General features: G+C 38.6%; 1 protein-coding gene across 8 annotated transcripts in view; it reads left to right on the top strand.

Moving 5' to 3' along the window:
- Nucleotides 1-27017, top strand: part of MEI4 (meiotic double-stranded break formation protein 4) — a 383241-nt gene that overhangs the window by 65145 nt on the left and 291079 nt on the right. For all 8 annotated transcript variants that reach the window (XR_009212197.1, XR_009212198.1, XR_009212196.1 and 5 more), the window contains exon 3: nt 15730-16265. Coding sequence is in view for 4 of the 8 variants with exons in the window: in XM_032152836.2 (XP_032008727.1) it covers nt 15730-16265 (536 nt within the window). In the remaining 4 variants the exon portion in view is untranslated. The remainder of the gene's footprint in view (nt 1-15729; nt 16266-27017) is intronic.

Here is a 27017-nt window from a genome sequence, read left to right as displayed (position 1 = left end):
CTAACAAATTGTGTATACCTGTGATGTTATTTCAGTGCATTTGAAGAGATTTTATTTGATCTCAACCTTTGTTTATCTGTATAGACACACACATATATTTATATATTTATAAACAATGTCGAACATATGTATTTTGAAAAAATATATATATAATATTTATTCAGACCACCAATTATGTAGGAGAGCAGGCATCAAGCAATAGAAACACCCACAAAATAAACTGTGTCTGCCCTGAAGAACCTCCTCTTTACAATAGGGAGACACTAAAGCACTTAAAACAGGTTAATGACTATAGTAATATAATTATGTGTAAGGTACGAGATAGCATAGACAGGGGAGATACTTTCTTTGTCTGGAGAGAGCAGGGATGGTTTCACAGAAAATTTGAAGCAGGATTTGAAGAATCAGTACATACCTGGATTATGGTATAAGAAACACACCAGATGGGAAAAAAAACTTGTGCAGTTATGTTAATTAGCATGGCATGTTTTGGTGAACTGTAAGGAATTTAAAGTTGCTTGCATGTCAATAAGGATGAGAATAGAGGGAAGGCTGGAGAAGGACGAAGGGGCAACACAGTGAAAGGCTTTCTGGGCAAAACTGAGGAACACGGAGAACTGTATCCTGTAAGGTATGGGTAGAGCCTGTGGGAGATTTTAAGGAGAGAATTCCTGTTATCAAAGTAGTATTTTAGAAGGGTGACTCTCTGATTGGTCTGGAGTGTGGCCTAGAGGAGAACAGAACCAGAAGGCAGTAATCAGCTAGGTGAGGTAATTGTGGTAATCAGTTCAAGGGATCATAATGGTGTGGATTAAAGTGGTGGGAGGGACTAGGGAAGGACAGATTCAGATATATATGTTATGACAGTTAATTTTATGTGTCCAATTGATGGGTCATGGAGTATCCAGATATTTGATCAATCATCATTCTGTGTGTTTTTAAGTGAGTTTCCGGATAAGACTATTTGAACTGGTAGGCTGAGTAAAGCAGATTACCTCCCAAATGTAGGATGGCCTCATCCAGTAAGTGGAAGCTCTGAGTTGAAACAAAAAAGTTAACCCTTCCTTAAGTAAGGGGGGGACTCCTCTTGCTCGAATGCCTTGAGCTGGGACATGGGTTTTATCCTGCTTTCACACTCAAACTGCAACATCAGCTCTTGGGTCTTAAGTCTGCTGGTTTTTGGACTAGAACTTACAGTATCCTGGGTCTCCAGCTTGCTGACTGCAGATCTTGGTACTTCTCAGCCTCCATGATTGCTTCAGCCAATTGCCTAAGTCAGTTTCTTAAAATATATGGCGTGTGAGTGTGTGTGTGTGTGAATATATATTTCGGTTTCTCTGAAAAACCCTAATACATGTGTCAAAGTTAGAATCAGCATAACATAGTGCTTTCACTGTATGTGGAGGGTAGAAGAGAGAAAGCAGCCAAGGATGTTTTTTTACTCTGGGCCTAGTGACAGGAGGGATAGCCACAATATTAGCTGAAATGGACAACATGTAGGGCAAACATAAACTGTGTGTTTTTATGTGCGATGCATGAAGATGATTTGTTCAGTTCTATAAAGTTTATGAGCTTGTAGAGAGTTCAGAAAAAATTACCCTTTTGACATTTGGTACTATGAGTGTATTATTTCATTTTCACACTGCTATAAAGAACTGCCTGAGGCTGGGTGCAGTGGCTCATGGCTGTAATCCCAGCACTTTGAGAGGCTGAGGCGGTTGAATCACCTGATATCAGAAGTTCAAGACCAGCCTGACTAACATGGTGAAACCTCATCTCTACTAAAAATGCAAAAATTAGCTGGGCATGGTGACACACACCTGTAATCCCAGCTACTAGGGAGGTTGAGGCAGGAGAAGCACTTGAACCCGGGAGGCAGAGATTGTAGTGAGCCGAGATCGTGCTGCTGCATTTCAGCCTAGGCAACAGAGCAAGACTGAAGACTCCATCTCAAAAAAAAAGAAAGAAAGAAAGAAAGGACTGCCTGGAGACTGGATAATTTACAAAGAAAAGAGGTTTAATTGACTCGCAGTTCCAAATGGCTAGGGAGCCCTCAGGAAACCCAGTCATGGTGGAAGGGGACACAGGCATGTGTTACATGGCAGCAGGTGAGAGAGAGAGAGTGAAGGGGGAAGAGCCCCTTAAAAAACCATCAGATCTCATGAGAACTCACTTACTATCATGAGAACAGCTTAGTGGAAATGACCCCTGTGATCCAGTCATCTTCTGCCAGGTCCCTCCCTTGACACATGGGGGATTACAGTTCAAGATGAGATTTTGGTGGGGACACAGAGCCAAACCATATTATTCCACCACTGGTCCATCTCAAGTCTCATATCCTTCTCACATTTTAAAACACGATCATCCCTTTGCAACAGTCCCCCAAAGTCTTAACCCATTTCAGCATTAACTCAAAAATTCACAGTCCAAAGTCCCATCTGAGACAAGGCAAGTCCCTTTCACCTATGAACCTGTAAAATCAAAAGCTGCTTAGTTACTTCCAAGATACAATTGGGGTACAGGCATTGGGTAAATGCTCCTGTTCCAAATGGGAGAAATTGGCCAAAACAAAGGGGGCTACAGACCCCATGCATGTGCATAATCCAGTGGGGCGGTCAAATCCTAAAGGGCTGAAATGATCTCCTTTGACTCTATGTCTTGCATCTGCTGATGCAAGGGGTGCCCGTGGCCTTTGGCAGCTCCGTCATAGGCTAGCATTGAGTGCCCATGGCTTTTCCACACACACAGTGCAAGCTGTTGGTGGATCTACTATTCTGGGGTCTGGGGGACAGTAGCCCTCTTCTCTCAGCTTCACTAGGCAGTGCCCCAGTGGGGACTGTGCTGCGGCTCCAACCCCATGTTTGCCTTCCACATGGCCATAGCAGTGGCTCTCCATGAGGTCTCTCCCCCTGCAGCAGACTTCTGCCTGGACATCTAGGCATTTCCATACATCCTCTGAAATCTAGTCCGTGGTTTCCAAACCTTAATTGTTGAATTCTGTGCAACTGCAGGCCCAACACCATGTGGAAGCTGCTTGGGGCTTACACCCTCTGAAGCAATAGCCCAAGCTTTACCATGGCCCCTTTCAGCTACAACTGGAACTGGAGCAGCTGGGATACAGGGCACCAAGTCCCTAGGCTGCACAGAGCAGAAGTGTGGTCCTGGGCCCAGCCCAGGAAGCCATTTTATCCTACTAGGCCTGGGGGCCTGTGATGGGAGGGGCCACATTAAAAGTTTCTGACATCCGTGGAGACATTTTCCCCATTGTCTTGTAGATTAACGTTAGACTCCTCATTTATGTAAATTTCTGCAGCTGTCTTGAATTTCTCCCAAGAAAATAGGTTTTTCTTTTCTAAGACGTGGTCAGGCTTCAAATTTTCTAAACTTTTATGCTCTGTCACCTCTTGAATGCTTTGCTGCTTTGAAATTTCTTCTTCTAGATTCCCTAAGTCATCTCTTTCAAGTTCAAAGTTCCCAGTAGGGGCCGACAGACATGTCATACAGGAGAGCTCTGGCTAGCATCTGGTAGGTGCCCCTCTGGGACGAAGCTTCCAGAGAAAGGAACAGGCAGCAATCTTTGCTGTTCTCCAGCCTCTTCCAGTGATACCCAGGAAAACAGGGTCTGGAGTGGACCTCCAGCAAACTCCAACAGACCTGCAGCAGAGGGGCCTGACTGTTAGAAGGAAAACTAACAAACAAAAGGAATAGTATCAACATAAATAAAAAGATGCCCACTCAGAGACCCCAGCTGAAGGTCAGTGACTTCAAAGACCAGAGGTAGATAAATTCATGAAGATGGGGAGAAACCAGCGCAAAAAAGCTGAAGATTCCAAAAACTAGAATGCCTCTTCTCCTCCAAAGGATCACAACTCCTCAACAGCAAGAGAAGAAAACTGGACAGAGAATGAGTTTGATGAATTTACAGAAGTAGGCTTCAGAAGGTGGGTAATAAATTCCTCCAAGCTAAAGGATCATGTTCCAACCCTATGCAAGGAAGCTGAGAACCTTGATAAAAGGTTAGACGCATTGCTTAATAGCATAACCAGTTTAGAGAAGAACATAAATGACCTGATGGAGCTGAAAAACACAGCACGAGAACTTCGTGAAGCATACATAAGTATCATAGCTGAATTGATCGAGCGGAAGAAAGGATATCAGAGATTGAAGATCAACTCAATGAAATAAAGTGAGAAAACAAGATTAGAGAAAAAAGAATGAAAAGAAACGAACAAAGCCTCCAAGAAATATGGGACTATGTGAAAAGAACAAATCTATGCTTGATTGGTATACCTGAAAGAGACTGGGAGAATGCAACCAAGTTGGAAAACACTCTTCAGGCTATTAGCCAGGAGAACTTACCCAAACTAGCAAGGCAGGCCAACATTCAAATTCAGGAAATACAGAGAACACCACAAAGATACTCCTCAAGAAGAGCAATCCCAAGTCACATAATCATCAGATTCACGAAGGTTGAAATGAAGGAAAAAATGTTAAGGGCAGCCTGAGAGATAGGTTGGGTACCCAAAAAGGGAAGCCCATCAGACTAACAGCTGATCTCTCTGCAGAAATCCTACAAGCCAGAAGAGATGGGGGCCAATATCCAACATTCTTAAAAGAATTTTCAACCCAGAATTTCATATCCAGCCACACTGAGCTTCATAAGTGAAGGAGAAATGAAATTCTTTACAGACAAGCAAATGCCGAGAGATTTTGTCATCACCAAGCCTGCCTTACAAGAGCTCCTGAAGGAAGCGCTAAACGTGGAAAGGAACAACTGGTACTAGTCACTGCAAAAACATACCAAATTGTAAAGACCATCGATGCCATGAAGAAACTGCATCAACTAACAGGCAAAATAAACAGCTAGCATCATAGTGGCAGGATCAAATTCACACATAACAGTATTAACCTTAAATGTAAAAGGGCTAAATGCCCCAGTTAAAAGACATAGACTGGCAAACAGGATGAAGTGTCAAGACCCATTGGTGTGCTGTATTCAGGAGAGACCCATCCCATGTGCAAAGACACACATAGGCTCAAAAGAAAGGGATGGAGGAATATTTACCATGCAAATGGAAACCAAAAAAAGCAGGTATTGCAATCCGAGTCTCTGATAAAACAGACTTTAAACCAACAAAAATAAAAAAAGAGACAAAGAAGGACATTACATAATGGTAAAGGGATCAATACAACAAGAAGAGCTAACTATCCTAAATATATATGCACCCAATACAGGAGCACCTAGATTCATAAAGCAAGTTCTTAGCAACCTATAAAGAGACTTGGACTCCCACACAATAATAGTGGGAGACTTCAACACTCCACTGTCAATATTGGACAGGTCAACGGGACAGAAAATTAACAAGGATATCCAGGACTTGAACTTAGCTCTGGACCAAGCAGACCTAACAGACATCTACAGGACTCTCCACCCCAAATCAACAGAATGTACATTCTTCTCAGCACCACATCGCACTTACTCTAAAATTGACCACATAATTGGAAGTAAAATACTTCTTAGCAAATGCAAAACAAGAGAAATCAAAAAAACAGTCTCTCAGACCACAGTACAATCAAATTAGAACTCAGGATTAAGAAACTCACTCAAAACTGCAAAACTGCATGGAAACTGAACAACCTGCTCCTGAATGACTACTGGGTAAATAATGAAATGAAGGCAGAAATAAAGATGTTCTTTGAAACCAATGAGAACAAAGACACAATGTACCAGAATCTCTGGGTCACATTTAAAACAGTGTGTAGGGAGAAATGTATAGCACTAAATGCCCACAAGAGAAAGCAGGAAAGATCTAAAATCGACACCCTTACATCACAATTAAAAGAACTGAGAAACAAGAGCAAACAAATTCAAGAGCTATCAGAAGACAAGAAATAACTAAGATCAGAGCAGAACTGAAGGAGACAAAAACACAAAAAAAACCCTTGAAAAAATCAGTGAATCCAGGAGCTGGTTTGAAAAAATCAAGAAAACAAATAGACCACTAGCCAGGCTAATAAAGAAGAAAAGAGAGAAGAATCAAATAGATGCAATAAAAAATGATAAAGGGGATATCACCACGTATCACACAGAAATACAAACTACCAACAGAGAATTTTCAACCTCTACACAAATAAACTAGAAAATCTAGAAGAAATGGATAAGTTCCTGAACACATACACCCTCCCAAGACTAAACCAGGAAAAAGTCAAAGTCCTGAAATGACCAATAACAAGTTCTGAAATTGAGGCAGCAATTAATAGCCTACTAACCAAAAAAAGTTCAGGACCAGATGGATTAACAGCCAGATTCTACCAGAGGTACAAAAAGGAGCTGATACCATTCCTTCTGAAATTATTCCAAACAATAGAAAACAGGGAATCCTTCCTAACTCATTTTATGAGGCCAGCATCATCCTGATACCAAAACCTGGCAGAGACACAACAAAAAAAGAAAATTTCAGGCCAATATCCCTGATGAATATCAACACGAAAATCTTCAATAAAATACTGGCAAACCAAATCCAGCAGCACATCATCAAAAAGCTTACCCACCATGATCAAGTCAGCTTCATCCTTGGGATGCAAGGCTGGTTCAACATACACAAATCAATAAACATAATCCATCACATAAACCGAACCAATGACAAAAACCGCATGATTATCTCAGTAGATCCAGAAAAGGCCTTTGACAAAATTCAACGGCCTTCATACTAAAAACTCTCAATAAACTAGGTATTGATGGAACATATCTCAAAATAATAAGAGCTATTTATGACAAACCCACAGCCAATATCATACTGAATGGGCAAAAACTGGAGGCATTCCCTTTGAAAACCCACACAAGACAAGGATGCCCTCTCTCACTACTCCCATTCAAGATAGTATTGGAAATTCTGGCCAGGGCAATCAGGCAGGAGAAAGAAATAAAGGTTATTCAATTAGGAAAAGAGGAAGTCAAATTGTCTCTATTTGCAGATGACGTGATTGTATATTTAGAAAACCCCATTGTCTCAGCCCCAAATCTCTTAAGCTGATAAGCAACTGCAGCAAAGTCTTAGGATACAAAATCAATGTGCAAAACTCACAAGCATTCTTATACACCAAGAACAGAGAGCCAAATCATGAGTGAACTCCCATTCACAATTGCTACTAAGAGAATAAAATACCTAGGAATACAACTTACAAGAGATGTGAAGGATCTCTTCAAGAACTACAAACCACTGCTCAAGGAAATAAGAGAAGACACAAACAAATAGAAAAACTTTCCATGCTCATTGATAGGAAGAATCATATTGCAAAAATGACCATAATGCCCAAAGTAATTTTTAGATTCAATGTATCCCCATTAAGCTACCATTGACTTTCTTCACAGAATTGGAAAAAAAACTAATTTAAATTTCATATGGAACCAAAAAAGAGCCCACATAGCCAAGACAATCCTAAGCAAAAAGATCAAAGCTGGAGGCATCACACTACTACAACTATACTACAAGGCTACAGTAAACAAAACAGCATGGTACCGGTACCAAAACAGATACATAGACCAATGGAACAGAACGGAGTCCTCAGAAATAACACCAAACATCTATAACCATTGAATCTTTGACAAACCGGACAAAAACAAGCAATGGGGAAAGGATTCCCTATTTAATAAATGGTTTTAGGAAAACTGGCTAGCCATATGCAGAAAGCTGAAACTGGATCTCTTCCTTAAAACTTACACAAAAATTAACTCAAGATGGATTAAAGAATTAAATGTAAGACCTAAAACCATAAACACCCTAGAAGAAAACCTAGGCAATACCATTCAGGACATAGGCATGGGCAAAGACTTCATGACTAAAACACTGAAAGCAATGGCAACAAAAGCCAAAATAGACAGATGGGATCTAATTAAACTAAAGAGCTTCTGTACAGCAGAAGAAACTATCATCAGAGTGAACAGGCAACCTACAGAATGGGAGAAAATTTTTACAATCTATCCATCTGACAAAGGGCTAATATCCAGAATCTACAAAGAACTTAAACAAATTTACAAGAAAAAAAAAAAACCCTATCAAAAAGTAGGTGAAGGATTTGAACAGACACTTCTCAAAAGAAGGCATTTATGCAGCCAACAAATGTATGAAAAAAAGCTCAGCATAGCTGATCATTAGAGAAATGCAAATCAAAACCACAATGAGATATCACTTCATGCCAGTTAGAATGGTAATCATTAAAAAGTCAGGAAACAGCAGATGCTGGAGAGGATGTGGAGAAATAGGAATGCTTTTACACTGTTGGTCGGAGTGCAAATGTGTTCAACCATTGTGGAAGACAGTATGTTGATTCCTCAAGGATCTAGAACCAGAAATATCATTTGACCCAGAAATCCCATTACTGGGTATATACCCAAAGGATTATAAACCATTCTGCTATAAAGACACATGCACACGTATGTTTATTGCGGCACTGTTCACAATAGCAAAGACTTGGAACCAACCCAAATACCCATCAGTAATAGACTGGACAAAGAAAATGTGGCACATATGCACTATGGAATACCGTGCAGCCATGAAAACGGATGAGTTCATGTCCTTTGCAGGGACATGGATGAAGCCGGAAACCATTTTTCTCAGCAAACTAACACAACAGCAGAAAACCAAACACCGCATGTTCTCACTCGTAAGTGGGAGTTGAACAATGAAAGCACATGGACACAGGGAGAGAAACATCACACACTGTGTCCTGTAGGGGGTTGGCGGGGGGTTGGGGAGGGATAGCATTAGGAGAAATACCTAATGTAGATGATGGGTTGATGGGTGCAACAAACCACCATGGCGCATGAATACCTATGTAACAAACCTGCATGTTCTGCACATGTACCCCAGAACTTAAAGTATAATATAAATAAATAAATAAATAAATAAAAATAAGTGAAGCTCAAAACAAACAAACAAGCCTCCATAGATCTCTAGGGCAGAGGCAAAATGCCGCCAGTCTCTTTGCTAAAGCATAGCAACAGTTACTTTTACTCCAGTTCCCGATAAGTTCCTCATCTACACCTGAGACCACCTCAGCCTAGGCTTTACTGTTTACATCACTATCAGCATTTTGGTCAAAATCATTTAACAGGTCTTTAGGAAGTTCCAAACTTTCTGACATCTTCCTGTCTTCTTCTGTACCCTCAAAATGGTTACAATCTCTGCCTGTTACCCAGTTTCAAAGTTGCTTCCACATTTTCAGGTTATTTTTATAGCTGTACCCCACTCTCTGCAGTACCAATTTCCTGTATTAGTTCATTTTCACTCTGCTATAAAGAACTTCCCCAAACTGGGTAATTTACAAAGAAAAGAGTTTCTGTTGACTCACATTTCCACATGGCTGGGGCAGCCTCAGGGAACGCACAATCATGGTGGAAGGGAAAGCAGGCACATCTTACATGCGGAGAGAGAGAGTGAAGGGGGAAAGAGCCCCTATAAAACCATCAGATCTTGTGAGAACTCACTATCATGAGAACGACATGGCAGTAACCACCCCCATGATCCAATCATCTCCCACCAGGCCTCTTCCTTGACATGTGGGTATTACAGTTTGAGATGAGATTTAAATGGGGACACAGAACCAAGCCATATCAATGGGTTTAATTTTATGGGTAAGTTAGGGAATGTAGAAATAAGTAAGAAAGGTATCAAGGATTCATGTGACTGGGCACAGTGGGTGGCACCTATAATTCCAGTGATTTGGGAAGCTGAAGTGGAAGGATCCCTTGAGAGCAAGAATCAGGATTTGAGACCAACCTGGGCAACAAGTGGTACACAGTCTCCTGAAAAAAAAAGAAAAACAAAGAGATGGTGTGATTGTGAATGGAATATAATTAAGTACACTTAAGTATTGTTAAGTATACTTGAGATCCACTCTAAAATGGTAAATGAGTTCAAGGTGGACCTTAAAAACAGAAAGAAAATGTAAGGGTTAAGGGTTCAGCAAAATGAAATTGAAAGTCTGTGGGATCCAATGTGTAAGAGGGACTTAGAATATTGTAGATGGACTCTGTTGGTTTTGTTTATTCATACTTTTTTTTTCTAAGACAAAGTCTCACTCTGTCGCCCAGGCTGGAGTGCAGTGGCACGATCTTGGTTTACTGAAACCTCCACCTCCCACATTCAATCAGTTCTCCTGCCTCAGCCTCCCAAGTAGCTGAGATTACAGGCACACACCACCACACCCAGCTAACTTTTGTATTTTTAGTAGAGATGGAGTTTTACCATGTTGGCCAGGCTGGTCTTGAACTCTTGACCTTGTGATCTGCCCACCTCGGACTCCCATTTGCTGGGTGTTTATTATAACGTTTAATTGATATTTCATGTACTTTTGGTTATGATTGCATACTTTAGCATAATTTAGATTTCTGATCTCCATAATTATGTAATAATAAAAAACATGAAACAATATGTGTCAAACTATGCTGGAATGGGGTATGTGTGTTTGTGTGTGTGTGTGTGTGTGTGTATTTTACCTCTATTAAATCTAATGACAAACAGATAGGTGCAATAAATTGGGGAGACATTACCCCAAGCTCGTCTGCCCAATAATAAATGAAGGGAGAAACCTTATTTGACTTTTGCTTTACCTTAGTGTCTCCTGAAAAAGCAGGAATTACAGAAAGCGGCACCAGCATGGCTTCATTACCTTTTCTCTCATTTGGGCATGATGCTTTCTTAGCCATGCTTTGAGGTCTAACTCAGTCATACAAGCAAAGAATAGAATCTGGTTATAGTTATGAAAGACCCATTTAAAGGGACAAGGATATATTAGTCTATGTCCATGCTGTATATTACTCAAACAAGAATGGATACTTAAAAATCTTATCTTTATGAATAAATATTTATGACTATTATCAGATATTATAACCCATTAATACTAATATTGAAAATGTTTAATCTTTTCTAAGAAAACTTTTTTTCCTATTTATGTTTTTTCTCTTCTAAGGACACATACTATAGTCATAGCTGCCCACTATTATTTACATTATTAGGGAGTGAGTGGTTTCCAATATGGAAGCATTGGTTTCCAGTGTAAATGCTATTTGTAGTTATCAGAGTTTTCATCGTTGACAGACAGGAGCAGAACTAAACTGGTTACGGATTACAAAAGTTATTAATAGTAGATGCTATGAAAAAGCATATTATTGGCTTTTTTGGCTGATTTTAAATAATTATTGCAATAGCCATGTTCTTTGGGTTTCTCTCTCTCTCTCCCTCCCTCACTCCCTCTCTCTCTCTCTTTCTCTCCCTCTTTGTATTCCTCTCTCTCTCCCCCCGCCCCCCGCCCTCTCCTTCTCTCTGTGTCTATTTCTGTCCTTCTATCTCATCTTTCTAGGCTACCTATGTAATTGTTGTGGTTTGGTATAATTTTCCAAGGAGTTGATCATGGTTCATTATAAATATTAAAGATGAGAGAAGACCTGTTATAGCCCACAGCAAGTTGCAGCTCTAAGCATTTCCCTGATGAGGTGTCTGCTACAGATGATTCTATTGTTTAGTGGAAAGATCATAAGGATGACAAGAGACAGGGCCTCTGGCCTTAAGGAACTCATAAACAAGTGGATAACATGTAGAAATTAATGAACACTATAATGGAAATGTACAGAAGCTGGAATAGAGCACACAGCCTCTTTGCTGTCATTGGAAGGTGACTGGACTTGGAATGTAATGATTTCGCTTGTTCACTGTGTGGCTCTCAGTTCTCTTAATCAAGCTGAGCTTCGTTTCCTAATTGGCAAATTAGAGATCAAAATAACATATCTTTCTGGGTTTTTGTGAATATCAGTTGAATTATTTGATGAATCTAGTTTGTATAATAAAATATGAATATAAGGTTCTTTTATGCAGCTTGATATTTTGACTTTAACACTGGGAGCCATATTGTGTAAAATCCCAGCATAGTTCTCTGTTGTCACGTTAAAGCATTCCTTTAGAGCACTGAAAGGAGATCCTTCTTTGTGTGTTTTTCCATATTAGCATTTCTAACATATGCTGTCATGACATTTTTCTGATGGTATGGAAATAAAGCAGCCCGTAAGAAAGGTGGTCAATTTTGTGTATTCCTGTCCCCATAGCATACATTGGTAGAGGTACTCTTTCAAATTTGTACTTGTCATGCCTGAGGGGGATGAGATGGAGTGGATGTAGCTTGCCAAAAGGCATGGCAGTGAGAAAGAGAAAACCTAGCAATCACCTTTTTTCTTCCCAATGTATCCGTTGGTAGAATTCATTTTCTGAGTTTTTCTTGAAGTAATTACACACGAAGTTAAGCTTACCTTTAAGATTAATGCAATTGTTCTGTTTTTTAAATTACTTTAACTTCCATGAAAGAAAAGTGTAATTTTCTAGATTACTGTAGTCCGTATTTCCCCTTTATTTATGTGAAGAATGAAGTTGATGTCTTGAGAAGTCATTTTCAGTGTCTGTTCACTTAAAATGATCAGTCCATCTGGCTGTGTTAATATAGAAATAGGACAGGCGCGGTGGCTCATGCCTGTAATCCCAGCACTTTGGGAGGCCAAGGCGGGCAGATCACAGGGTCAAGAGATCGAGACCATCCTGGCCAACATGGTGAAACCCTGTCTGTACTAAAAATACAAAAATTAGCTGGGTGTGGTGGCATGTGCCTGTAGTCCCAGTTACTTGGGAGGCTGAGGCAGGAGAATCACTTGAACCCAGGAGGTGGAGGTTCAGTGAGCCAAGATCGCGCCACTGCATTTCAGCTTGCGACAGAGCAAGACTGCGTCTCAAAAAAAAAAAAAAAAAAAAAAATAGCCACATGCAGTTTAACGTTTGCTGATAGATCATTTTTCTGGTTACCACTACTTTTTGAACTTTCTGCATTATCATTTTGTCCTTTTAATTATCTCCTTTTAAGCATGGCATATAGAAGTTGTAGTGATAATTAGCAAGCACATATCTGCACATTTTTGATGGTTATAGTAGACACTTGTTAAATGAATGAATTCTAAGTTAAAGCTCAATCCTCCAATTCTACCTCATCAGTGTCCGTTTTTTCTGAAAGACAAGAGCAGCAAATTAGATTTACGAACCATATGGTGGAGAATGTAGAAGATGTCACATTTACCATTCTTTTTATGCACTGTTCAACCACTGTCCCCCTTTCTCAAACTTTAAGAAAATATGACTGTCAGGTGAAATCTCCTTTAACTTCCTGTATGCCGGTAGTAGTTCTGTACAACCCTATACTTTTTCATTCTCTTTCCTTCAGCTTAGAGAAAAGTGTGTACTTTGACCTTACAGATCCCAGCCCATCCACTGGGTCCTTGACTCAGTCTCCTATCTTCTCCAGGGCCATGTCTCACCTGCCATTCTTTTCTCATGTTTCCAACCTCTGCTTATCCATTGTGTTTTTTTCTTTGTTTTTAATTGCTCATTTCACTCAATTTGTCATGCCACATTTGTCTGCAGTTGCTATCCATTTTATGCTTTCCTGATCTAAGTCCTCAGAAGTGTCTTTCACTTACTTTCTTCACTTACTTCCAGTCTTCACTTACTTTCTTCACTTCCAATCTTCACTTATTTTCTTCTCGTTCACTCTTTAGTCCATTGCAATAAGTTCTCTGTCTGCCACCCTGTCTAATCGATCAAAACTGCTCTGGATAAAGCTGCTATGAATGAGGTAACTGGTGTTTTTTTGTCTGTTTGTTTTTTTAAATTAGCAATTCCAACAGATATTTTTTCAACCTATTGTTTTGGTGGACTTTTTTGCTTCATGTATGTAACTCTTCTTGAAACTGTTTCCTTAACTTTTATGACACAATCATTTTTCTTGGACCTTTTAAATTGTTCCTTCTCTATGTTCTTAATGACTGTTATGTCTCTATCCAGCCTTCAAATACTGATCCTATTCAGGGTACCTTTTTGATCTTTTGTTTACTCACTGCCCATACTCTCTCTGAATGATTGTAACCATTTTTATAGTTTCCACTATCTACATACTGATAACTCCTAAAATGCATTTTCAGTCTAGACCTTCTCCCCAGTCTTAGGCTTATGTGACAAGTTTCTAAAGGATCATCTCTGACTAGATTTTCTCCAGCTGCCTCAGAATTTACGTGACTAAACCTGAACTTTTTATAGTCTCTTCTAAGCCATTTCTTCTATCTTTTTACTATTTCAGTTGGTAGCACCATAATCTACCTTGTCACCTAAGTCAGAACCATGGAATACATTTATTCATACTTCCACTTCATTGCCCATATTCTGTCAGTAAGCTGGTCTCCAGATTACATGTTGATATTTTGTGTTTATTTTCCCAGTCAGTCCTTTGCTTTCTCTTCCACTGCAGCTGCTTAGTTCATTTCACTCTTCACCCAATGTTGGGACTAATAGAGGTGCTTTTCATTTGATCTCTCAATGTTTTATCATTTTCTCCTCAAATAAGCCCTTCCTATAGCCAACAGAATGATGAAATTAAAATAAGACCATTTCATTTTTCTGCATTACAACTTTCAGTGCCTCGTTCCTGTTTCCACTGCTGACAGCCATATTTCTCATACTTAGTTTCATGGATATGTGTGTGCTTTAGAATATTCAATGAGAACTTTTCAATTTGGTTTATGCATTTTACTGATAATCCTTTTAAAAACAACTACAACTTTGTTTGTGTTTATGATGGCATGTCTGTCAAAGAGTGACCGAGAGTAATTAGATTTAGCTTTAAATGCAGTATTTTTCAGCCAAGATAAGGAGATTCTAGAAGTTATAGACATAGTTTCATGGATCTATACCACATACACACACATATGTACATACACAGGTACATACATATGTATATACATATATATACACACACATATATACACACATATATATGATATACAGAGATATGTAGATATCTGTATATATTTATATTTGTATATCAGATATTTTATGTGTATATGTGCATAATTTTTCCAAAGGGGTCTTACATTATTCAAGTTGGAAATTCACTCTGCACTTTACAGGATGAATTGTAAGGTTCTTAACATGTCTTATATTATCTTTTATGATCTGGCCTCTACATTATTTATCTTAGTCTCTTACCTTATACTTTCTATGGAAGCAACATCAAATTACTTGAGAGTCCTCATATACACAAATACTATTATTCATATACACAAATACTATTATTTTTCCTGTTGTATTTATGCGTTTACACTTACCCCTTAGGTGTATGGAATTCTCTTGCCTTCTGTCTACCCCTAGCTTTAACTTTGAATTCCTACTTTTTAAGTAGTTCCATCATGACCTCTTCCAGGATACACTGATCTAACAAGGTAGGCTGTTCAATGGCCCTCCTGATTTTATAGTTCCCTCAGTAAATCTCTATGTCTGGGTATACCTTATTGCTTTGTAGTTACCTGTTGGATTCACTACCAGACTGTGACCTCCTTCAGGTCTTGTGGCTTTCTCTTCTGCATCTTTCAAGGCATGGCATTGTAATTGAATGAGAGATAATGACCTGAAAATACATGAATGAATCACCTTTCTACCCATGAAGATAAAGACCTTTTTTCTACAGTCTCTACAATTTCTTTCACAGTTTTTTCTTTACTCAGTTTTTACACTACTGCTTGTTAAATACTTAAGGTGTATTTATGTACTTCATTTCTTATTTTAAGGTAAGTATCAATGGCTAGTTTCACATGAAGAAATTTCAGCTGCATGAAGATAATCCTTCTATTCCTTTATTTTTCAGGATACGTTTCCTCCCAGTTGGAGGCTCAGGAACCTAAGAGTTCTGAAAGTACAGTAACTTCGATGGAAGATTCTGGATGTGATTTGTCAAATGAGCAGAGAACTGAATCCTCAGACCTGTCCCAGCACTTTGTGGAAAGCTGTACCCCCACTCACTTTCCACCACTGCCTCTTGTGAAAAGACCTTGTGCTATCCTGCAAAATCCTTTGTCTTCTCACATGCAATTCTTGCAATATCTACTTGAATTAAAGAACTTGACAGAATCAGGTAATCTTAAAAGAGACTTAACCCACTTTGAAAAAGACTATTCCACAGTCTCTGATTCTGTTTTTCAGTTGCTGGACGGCCTGATCACTTTTTACCGTAATCCCAAACTTCCTTTTTCAAGAATTTGGACAGAAGCTGCTGGTACTTTAGCTAGTCTGATCAGTGACTATAACTTATCTAGTCATATTCTTAAAAAGTGTTCCAAGAAGTTGGAAGAATTTGAGAAAACCCTACTACATGCTATTTTAGGAAACAATCATATAAATCAGGTGAGTAATCCCCCTTTTATTCCTAAAATGCTAGTAATTTTAGTGAACATCTCTTTGGGTAATGTCTGTTGTTGTCCCTTAGCCTTGTGGCTCAAGGAATTGCTTTGAATTACTTTCTCTGTTTTATTATCAGCACCCTTGGATTCTTTTCTTCTTATGTTTTCCCTTTTCTGTTTCTATTTCCTATTGTTCAAAAAGTCTCAAAACTTTTGAGAAAACCACTAACAAATAAGGTTTTCCAAACTTAACTTCTGTGAGTGTTAAATTCCTCATGATGGATTATCTGTACTGTATTGAATTTACTCTTTCTCTGGCGTTGCCCAGCAAATGCCTTGGGGTTGAAGAATATTTTTCTCTTCTTTCGGCCTTTCCCTTGTAAGTGGCAAATGCCCCATGGACCCTCTGCAGATGTAGGTGAATTGAATAAATTGGCTAAGGAGCACATAATATGAAGCTTTATTGTTTTTTTTTTTTTCCTTATTTGTTTATTTAACATGGCTTAGAAAGATTTACTCAGGGATTCTTTTTTAACAAGTGACATTGAGATGACCTGAAGTTGTTTCGTTGTTTGGCTCTTGAGACATGGTAGAGAATTTCTTTTTCATATTATTTCTGCCTTCTTTAATATCTGGTCCTTTTTCTGGGAAATTCCAAATGGCTTCACATTTTAATCCTCTTTAATTGACTACCAAAAATATAATAGAAGAAACTAAAAGGTCTGTCTAACTTATTTACTATATTTCATTGTAGGAAAAACGTTATTGGACCTTGTTTCTTTGGATACATCGTTGTTAAATACTTGCCTCAGTGGTATGTGATCTAACATTTAGGGTTTTTTTTTTACAGTGGAGGCTTTATCTGAGTTTTCAAAATTTTGATACAATTTGCACTGATAAACCAATTTGTTTCATGTACAGCTGTTCTTTCCTTCTCTATTAAGGTATGATTTGATCAATATTTTAAAAACTTTATGAGTAAGCTTTTGGCATTTGTGAAAGATATTGAATTTTCTGTCTGGAAAATGGAAATCTTTTTCTTTCGGACATGGTCAATCGGGAATTAAATATCAGATTTGCCATAGTTGTATCTGAGATATAAAATCCATTTCTAAACCATGAAAATATCTTAAATACTTCATATTTTTTAAACTTCTTTTTACACTTTTGCTTTCTTTTTAAAAACTACTTTAAGCAGTCTTTATGTAACTTGGAACCTTGAAGATACTGGCATTTATATTCCATATCAGAGTTACTGAATGATGCAAATATTTTTCCAGTCTAGTCTTTGCCTTCATATATGTATTGGAGGTTGATATGACTTAAATCTACACAAGAGTAGCCTTGGGAATTGTATGGAAGGAGGATAATGTGTAGAATAAACTACACATAAACTTGTGAATGAAAGTCCTCTTTTCTCTTTCCTCCACCTTCCTCAAGCAGATGGACAGAGTCTTGGAGGTGCAAGCTGTGCTGCCTGGGGTTTGTGGAGGGGTGACATAAGCACTTCCTTGGTTGCCACAGCTAGTATCTCACTATGTTCCATGCACACCAAGTTCCCTGGCTCTGAGCCCAGCATAGCACCAGGACTTGTGCAGAAATTGTAGTCCTTGTGGTCTAGGTTGCCCTTCATGTTTATTTAGAATCCCAGAATAGTTTAGTCCATGGTGGCAGGGCTTGCCAAAACTCAGGTTCCAACTGCAGCAATTACCCCTGCAAGAAAGCCATTCATTCACTTGTTCTTCCACTGTTGACCAACTGTTCAGCAATGGCTGGGAAGATGGCAAGTGACATAGGAAATATATACTTCATCTATAGATCCACCTATACCATCACAAGTTTGAAATGAAAACTCTAGTTTTCATTTCTTGTGGAGTCTTCCTGGTTTTGGTATCAGGGTAATCCTGACCTCATAAAATGTGTTTGGAAGTGGCCATTTTTATTTTCAGGAAGAGTTTAAGAAAGATTGTTCGTAATTCCTCTTTGAATGTTTGGTAGGATTCACCTGTGTAGTTGTCAGATTATTTGTTGGGAGACTTTTTTTTTTTTTTTTTTAGACGGAGTCTCACTCTGTCACCAGGCTGGAGTCAGTGGCACAATCTCGGCTCACTGCAACCTCCGCTTCCTGGGTTCAGGCAATTCTCCTGCCTCAGCCTCCCTAGTAACTGGGACTACAGGTGCATGCCACCATGCCCAGCTAATTTTTGTATTTTTAATAGAGATGGGATTTCATCATGTTGGCCAGGGTGGTCTCGATTTCTTGACCTCATGATCTGCCCGCCTTGGCCTCCCAAAGTGCTGGGATTATAGGTGTGAGCCACCACACCCGGCCTGTTGGGAGACTTTCGATTGCTGATTCAATCCCCTTATTTGTTACTGGTCTTTTCAGGCTTTCTGTTTCTTTCTGATTCAGTTTTGGTAAGTTGCATGTTTTTAGGAATTTATCCATTTCTTATAAGTCATCCAGATTGCTGGCATGTAATTGTTCATAATACTTCCCTTATGATCCATTTTATGTCTAAAGCATCCATTACAATATCTCCTTTTTGATTTCTGATTTTGTCTTCTTTTTCTTTTCTTACTCTAGCTAAAGGTTTGTCAATTATCTTTTCAAAATGCAAACTCTTTGTTTTTATTTTTAAACTCTTTCGTTGTTCACTATTTATTTTTTTTGCTCCGGTCTTTATTATTCTCTTTTTTTCTGCTTATTTTGGACTTAGTTTATTCTTTATAGTGGACTTTAATACCTCAATTACAATAATGGGTGGAACATCCAGACAGAAAAATAATAAAGAAACAGCTGACTTGAACAACACTGCAGAGTAAATGGATTTAATTGACATATACAGAGCTTTCCACTCAACAGCAGAAGAATACACATTCTTCTCAAGTGCACACAGAACGTTCTCCAGGACAAATCAAATTGTAGGTCACAAAACCTGTCTTAACCATTTTAGAAGTTCAAAAGCTTTCTAGATGTTTCCTTCTGACCACAATATAATGAAATTAGAATTCAACAACAATATGTAAAATGGTAAAATTTACAAGTATGTAGAAACTAAACAATACAATTTTGAACAAACTTTGTGTCAAAGGAGAAATCAAAGGGAAATTCAAAAGTATCTCAAGACAAACAAAACTGAAAACAGAATTTACCAAAACCTATGTGATGCAGCAAAAGTGTAGTAATAAGGACATTTATAAGGATGAATGTCTACATCAAAAAATAAGAATCTTAAATGAACAAGTTTTCAATTATTTTTTGCACAGAGATCAATAGCTCGAATTAGAATTCTGAAGCTTTTACTCAATAGCTATGACCTTAGACAAGTTAACTAACCTCCAAGTTCTACATCTGTAAAATGTAGGTAATAAATGTGACCACGTCATAGGGCTAAATACTTAGCATAATATCTGACATCATATAAAAACATAATAAATGTTTCTTTTTGTTACTTTTCTCTTGAGGAAGTGATTATATCTTATTTTCTCCACTATGCCCAAGACAATGTTGAGTTTGTTGTAGCAGCAATGTGAGGTATTTTTTTGAATTGAAAATAAGATTATGAGAAGAAGTGACAACTTATATTTCATATACCCTCATAAACTTAAATATCATCAGCTGATTTTTTTTAAATTTTATTATTATTATACTTTAAGTTTTTGGGTACATGTGCACAACGTACAGGTTTGATACATATGTATACATGTGTCATGTTGGTGTGCTGCACCCATTAACTCGTCATTTAGCATTAGGTATATCTCCTAATGCTATCCCTCTCCCCTCCCCCCACCCCACAACAGTCCCTGATGTGAACTAGTTCAACCATTGTGGAAGTCAGTGTGGCGATTCCTCAGGGATCTACAACTAGAAATTCCATTTGACCCAATCATCCCATTACTGGTTATATACCCAAAGGATTATAAACCATGCTGCTATAAAGACACATGCACACGTATGTTTATTGCGGCACTATTCACAATAGCAAAGACTTGGAACCAACCCAAATGTCCAAGAATGATAGACTGGATTAAGAAAATGTGGCACATAATACACCATGGAATATTATGCAGCCATAAAAAATAATGAGTTCATGGATGAAGCTGGAAACCATCATTCTCAGTAACCTATCGCAAGGACAAAAAACCAGACACCGCATGTTCTCACTCATAGGTGGGAATTGAACAATGAGAACACATGGACACAGGAAGGGGACCATCAGCTGATTTTCTAAGCAGCAGTTCCTATTAACACCATGACATTCCTGAAACACCTCCATATATATTAGGAAGTTGTATATTATCTCTTTGTGTCACCATTTTCCACAGCTACAGCTTCCAGTTGACCAATGAGCTTAGTAGGGCATAGTGGATATTTTTCTTTCTGTTTTAATTATGGAAAGTCCTTTTAAATTTAACTATTTGATTGTCGTGGTTTTAATTACTCTTTCCACTTGTCCCTTCCTATAAAGCTGTGCTATGTTGCATCTCTGATACAGCATTTTGAAGTTGGTGATTCCCTCTAATACTGTCATTTTTGCTTCAATCATAGTGATTTTTGCTTAGATCATTTCAGGCAGTTTATGGATAAATCTGAAGATGATGGATCATGAAATCAGATTTTTTTTTTTTTTGAGACAGAGTCTCTTTCTGTTGCCCAGGCTGGAGTGCAGTGGTGTAATCTCGGCTCAGTGCAAGCTCTGCCTCCTGGGTTCACGCCATTCTGCTGGCTCAGCCTCCCAAGTAGTTGGGACCTGTTACAGGTGCCTGCCACCACGCCTGGCTAATTTTTTTGTATTTTTAGTAGAGACGGGGTTTCACCATGTTAGCCAGGATGGTCTCGATCTCCTGACCTCGTGATCCACCCACCTCAGCCTCCCAAAGTGCTGGGATTACAGGTGTGAGCCACCATGCCAGGTCGAAATCAGTTTTGTTTTTTTCCTAGTATGTATCCCTTAATTGTATCTTGAAACTTATTCATGCCATAATTTTGTTGACCAGTAAAATATGTTGACTTTTTAATTTAATTCTATTCAGGTAGCAGTATTTGTTGTATGTTTCTCTGCTGCAAGTTAAGACATTGTTTTAGTAATAACACAGGCTTTTCTTCCTGTGCTTACTTTCCAATAGCCTTATCCTCTGTGTTTGAGATTTTTTATGGTCATGGCTATTAACCAGTTACTTAACCAGTCTGCTTTGAGAATATTCCTTGGGAAATATAAAGGAAGTCTAAGGTTAAGGGTCATTTCATCCTTGCGCATAGCTGTATTAAACAAACAAACAAACGGCTGGGTGTGGTGGCTCACACCCGTAATCCCAGCACTTTGGGAGGGCGAGGCAGGTGGATCATGAGGTCAAGAGATAGAGACCATCCTAGCCAACATGGTGAAACCCTGTCTCTACTAAAAATACAAAAATTAGCTGGATATGGTGGTGTGTGCCTGTAGTCCCAGCTACTTGGGAAGCTGAGGCAGGAGAATCACTTGAACCTGGGAGGCAGAGGTGACAGTGAGCCGAGATCACACCACTGCACTCCAGCCTGGTGACTGAGTGAGACTCCCTCAATAAATAAATAAATAAATAAATAAATAAAATAAATAAATAAATAAATAAATAAATAAATAAATAAATAAATAAGTCAGGCATGGTGGCTCACCCCTGTATTCCCAGTACTTTGGGAGGCCGAGGCAGGCAGATCACTTGAGACCAGGAGTTTGAGACCATCCTGGGCAACATGGTGAGACCCTGTCTCTACAAAAAGTACAAAAAAAATTAGCCAGGCATGGTCTTGCACACCTGTAGTCCTAGCTACTCACGAGTCTGACGTGGGAGGATTGCTTGAGCCTAGGAGGCAGAGATTGCAGGAGAACAGATCACATGAGAGCACTCTAGCCTGGGCCACAGAGCAAGAAACTGTCACACACACACACACACACACACACACACACACACACACACAAAAGGAAAAATCTGGGTTAATGTTCTTGCAATTTTACTTTAATTAGATAAGCACTTACTGAAACAGTTGTATCATAAACCAAAATCTTAATACTTCTTTTGATCACTGCATCAGTATATAAATCAAACATTTTCTGAATTTTCAAAGCAGTGTTTAACTTTCATTGTTCATGCAGAGGAAGGAGGAAGAGACAGAACAGAACTTTCTTCAATTTACTTTCAAAGTATACTATACATTTAAATACCTCTTATTAAAATAATAGCAGTCTTCCTATTATGCTTTATAGTTTATAAGTACTTTCACATGGAGCTTATTATCTGTTCAGACAACAACTCTGTGTCATGGTTGTTATTACTACCTTCAGTTTATAGATGAGAAAATTGAGTTCAGGCAGGTTAATGGACTCACTGGAAGTACTTAACCAGTAGTAGAAGACCTAGGTCTCATGTTCAGGTATATGAAGCCAAATGTTTTCCTCTTGATATTATGTCATATTTCCATCACTAATTTTTATAGTTTTCTAGATTTTTTTTCTAAGTGCAAAAGAAATAAACTGACTTTTGTTAATGGGTTAAAGAAAATATTCATTGGTAATGAAAGACCTTAGTGCTATTTCTCTAAATTTCAAAAAGACAATATTTACATTGGTTTGGTTAAATTGCTGAATTATATTATGTGTAAAAATGTATGTTTATAGGGCTGGGCATGGTGGCTCATGCCTGTAACTCCAGCACTTTGGGAGGCTGAGGTGGGTAGATCACCTGAGGTCAGGAGTTTGAGACCAGCCTGGCCAACATGGCAAAACCCCGTCTCTACTAAAAATACAAAAATTAGCCAGACGTGGTGGCACGCACCTGTAGTCCCAGCTGCTTAGGAGAATGAGGCAGAAGAATCGCTTGAACCTGGGAGGCAGAGGTTGCAGTGAGCTGAGATCGTGCCACTGCACTCCCGCCTGGGTGACAGAGCAAGACGCTGTCAGAAAAAAAAAAAAAAAAAAAAAAATTACAGCAAAAGGAGAAAGAAAAGCCCTGTTCTGCGGTACAATATAGGATCACCTGTTTGTTGTTCTTTTTTATTCGCTATAAACAACAGTCTTTTGGAAACTTTATAATTGCATATACAGCCTTGTCATCTTAGTTTCTAATTGAATATAAGTTATATGGTTTTGCTTGTGTGTACATAAAAATAAAACTATCAAAGGAGGCAGAGCAAGATACCCGAATACAAGCCTCTAGCAATTGCTGTACCCTGTTTGCCTCCACAGGAACACTAAATTCCACACAGGAAAGGACCTTCATCAGAACCAAAAATCAAGTGAGCTATAATAGTACCTGATTTTAACATTAAGGAAAGAGACATGGAAGAGGGCAAGAAAATCTGTCTTGAATTGCCTACACCACCCCTTCCCTATTCCCTGGCAGTGGCCATATGGCACAGAAAGATGATCTGTGTGTTTGGGGTAGAGAGAATGTACTGATTGTGGGACTTTGCTTTGCAGCTTAGTGCTGTCCTGTCAGTGGGAAGCAACAGGGGGCAGAACTCAGCTTGTGCCCATAGAGGGAACATTTATACTAGGCCTGTCCAGAGGCAAATCATCCATCCTAGCAATTGGAACCTGAGTTTTGGCAAGTCCTGCCACCATGGGCTAAAGTGTTCTGGGGTTCTAAATAAACATGAAAGGCAACCTAGACCACAAGGACTGCAATTCCTGCACAAGTCCTGGTGCTGTGTTGGGCTTGGAGCCAGGGAACTTGGAGTGCATGGAACCTAGTGAGATACCAGCTGAGACAACCAAGGAAGTGCTTGTGTCACCCCTCTACCAACCCCAGGCAGTACAGATTGTACCTCCAAGACCCTTTTCATCTGCTTGAGGAAGGTGGAGGGGAAGAGGACTTTGTTTTGCAACTTGGATTCTAGCCCATCCACAGTAGAATAAGGCAACAGGCAGACTCCTAAGTCCCCCATCCCAGACCCTAGCTCCTGGATGACATTTCTAAACACACCATGGGCGAGAAGGGAACCCATTGCCTTGAAGGTAAGGGCCCAGTCCTGGCAGAATTTATCATGTTCTGAATAAACAGCCCTTGGGCCCTGAATAATTAGCATTGGTAGCCAGGCAGTATTTACCACAGGCCTTGGGTGCGACCCAGAGCCATGTTGGCTTCAGGTGTAACCCAGCACATTCCCAGCTGTGGTAACTTTGGGGAGAGACTACTTCTGCTTGAGAAAAGGAGACAGAGAGTAAAGGGGTCTTTATCTTGCAGCCTGGGTACCAGCTTGGCTGCAGTGGGGTAGAGCACCAAGAGAGCACCTGGGATAAACAAAATCAACAAACCTTTAGCTAGACTAAGAATAAAGAGAGAAGACCCAAGTAAATATAATCAAAGACAAAAAAGGAGAGACATTACAACCAATACCTCAGAAATTCAAAGTATCATTAGCAGCTACTGTGAACAACTATATGCCAATAAATTGGAAAACCTAGAAGAATTATATAAATTCCTAACATATACAACCTACCAAGATTGAACCATGAAGAAATTTAAAGCCTGAATAGGCCAATAACAAGCAATGAGATTGGAGCCCTAATACAAAGTTTACAATGAGAAACATTGCTCAAACAAATCATAGATGAAACAAACAAATGGAAAACATCCCATGCTCATGGACAGGAAAAAATATTTAAATTTCTATACTGCCCAAAGCAGTTTATACATTCAATGCTATTCCTGTCAAAATACCAATCACATTCTTCACAAAAAAAAATTTTTAAAATTACACAGAACCAAGAAAGAGCCCAAATACCCAAGGCAATTTTAAGCAAAAAGAACAAAGCTGGAGGCATCACATTACCTGTGAACCACATTGCAGGGCTACAGTAAACAAAACAGCAAGGTGCTGGTATACAAACAGACACATAAACCAATGGAATAGAATAAAGAGCCTAGAAATAATGCTCCACGCCTCCAGCCATCGGATGTTTGACAAAGTAGACAAAAACGAGCAATGGGGAGGGGACTCCCTCCTTATTAAATCAACTCAAGATGGACCAAAAACTTAAATGTAAGACATACAAACAAAATAACTACTAAAACCCTGGGAGATAACCTAGGAAATACCATTCTGGACAGTACCTGGTGAAAATTTCACGCTGAAGACACCAAAAGCAATTACAACAAAAGAAAAAATTGACATATGGGATCAAATTAAACTTTAGAGCTTTTGCATAGCAAAATAAACTATCAACAGAGTAAATAGGCACCCTACAGGAAGGGAGAAAATATTTTCAAACTGTGCTCCGTCTAAGTCCTAATATCCAGAGCCTATAAGGAATTTAAACAAATTTACAAACAAAAAACAAACAACACTATTACGAGTTAGAGAAGGACATGAATAGACACTTTTCAAAAGAAGACACACATGTGGCTAACAAGCGTATGAAAAAGATGCTCAGCATTACTAATCATTAGAGAAATGCAAATCAAAAGTACAATGAGTTACCATCTCAACCAGTCTGAATGGCTGTTATTAAAAAATCAGAAAAAAACAGATGCTGGCAAGGTTGTGGAGAAAAGGAAACACTTATACATTGTTGGTGGGAGTGTAAATTAATTCAGCCATTGTGGAAAGTATTGTGGTGATTTTCTAAAGAACTAAAAATGAATTACTGTTTTACCTGGAAATTTCATTATTGGGTATATACCCAAAGAAATATGAATTATTTTACTGTAAAGACAGATGCATGCATATGTTCATTGTAGCACTATTCACAGTAGCAAAGACATGTAATCAACCTAAATGGCCATTAACTGTAAACTAGATAAGGAAAATATGGTACATATACACTGTGGAATACTATGCAGTCATAAAAAGAATGAGAGCATGTTCATTGCAGCAGCATGGATGGAACTGGAGACCATTATCCTTGGGAAAGTAACAAAGCAACAGAAACAAAATATTACATGTTCTCACTTATACATGGGAGCTAAATAGCAAGCACACATGAATACAAGGAGGGTAACAATAGACACTGGATCCTACTGTATGGTGGTTGGTAGGGGGAGGGAGAGGACTAGAAAAAATACCTATTGAGCACTGTGCTTAGAACCTGGGTGATAAAATAATCTGTACACCAAACCTCCATGACATGAGTTTACTTATGTAACAAACCTGCACCTGTACCACTAAACCTAAATAAAAGTTAAGAGAAAATTATACGCCTGAAATTCTAATTATAGAAATTTACATTATTATTTTATACATCATTCTTTTTGTGACTATCATAAAATAACATTAAAGTGAAATAAAAAGATAATTAATGGTGAAATTAAAAAGTCTCCCCGTAAAGAAAATCCCGGAATCAGTGACTTCACTTCTGAATTTTATCAGACATTAAATTTTGAACTAATGCCAATCCTGCTCAAACTCTTCTGAAAAAATATAGGAGAAGAGGATACTTCCAAACTCATTCTAAATGGCGAATATTACCCTGAAAGCAAAACCAGACAAAGACACATCAAAAAAAAGAAAACTACAGGCCAGTATCCCTCATGAACATTGTTACAAAATCCTCAACAAAAATCTAGCAAACCAAATTCCACAACACATTAAAAAGGTCATTCATCATGACCAAGTGTGATTTAACCCAGGATGCAAGGATGGTTCAGCGAACACTAATCAATCAATGTGATACATCATATTATCAGAATGAATGACAAAAAAAAATGATTATTTCAATTGATGTGGAAAAAGCATATGATAAACTTCAATATCCCTCCAGGATTGAAACTGTCAACA

Source organism: Hylobates moloch, unplaced genomic scaffold (genome assembly GCF_009828535.3).
Source record: "Hylobates moloch isolate HMO894 unplaced genomic scaffold, HMol_V3 SCAFFOLD_2, whole genome shotgun sequence".
Classification (NCBI taxonomy): domain Eukaryota; kingdom Metazoa; phylum Chordata; class Mammalia; order Primates; family Hylobatidae; genus Hylobates; species Hylobates moloch.
The sequence above is the reverse complement of the archived record's forward strand: the minus strand, read 5'-3'. Positions and strand labels throughout refer to the sequence as shown.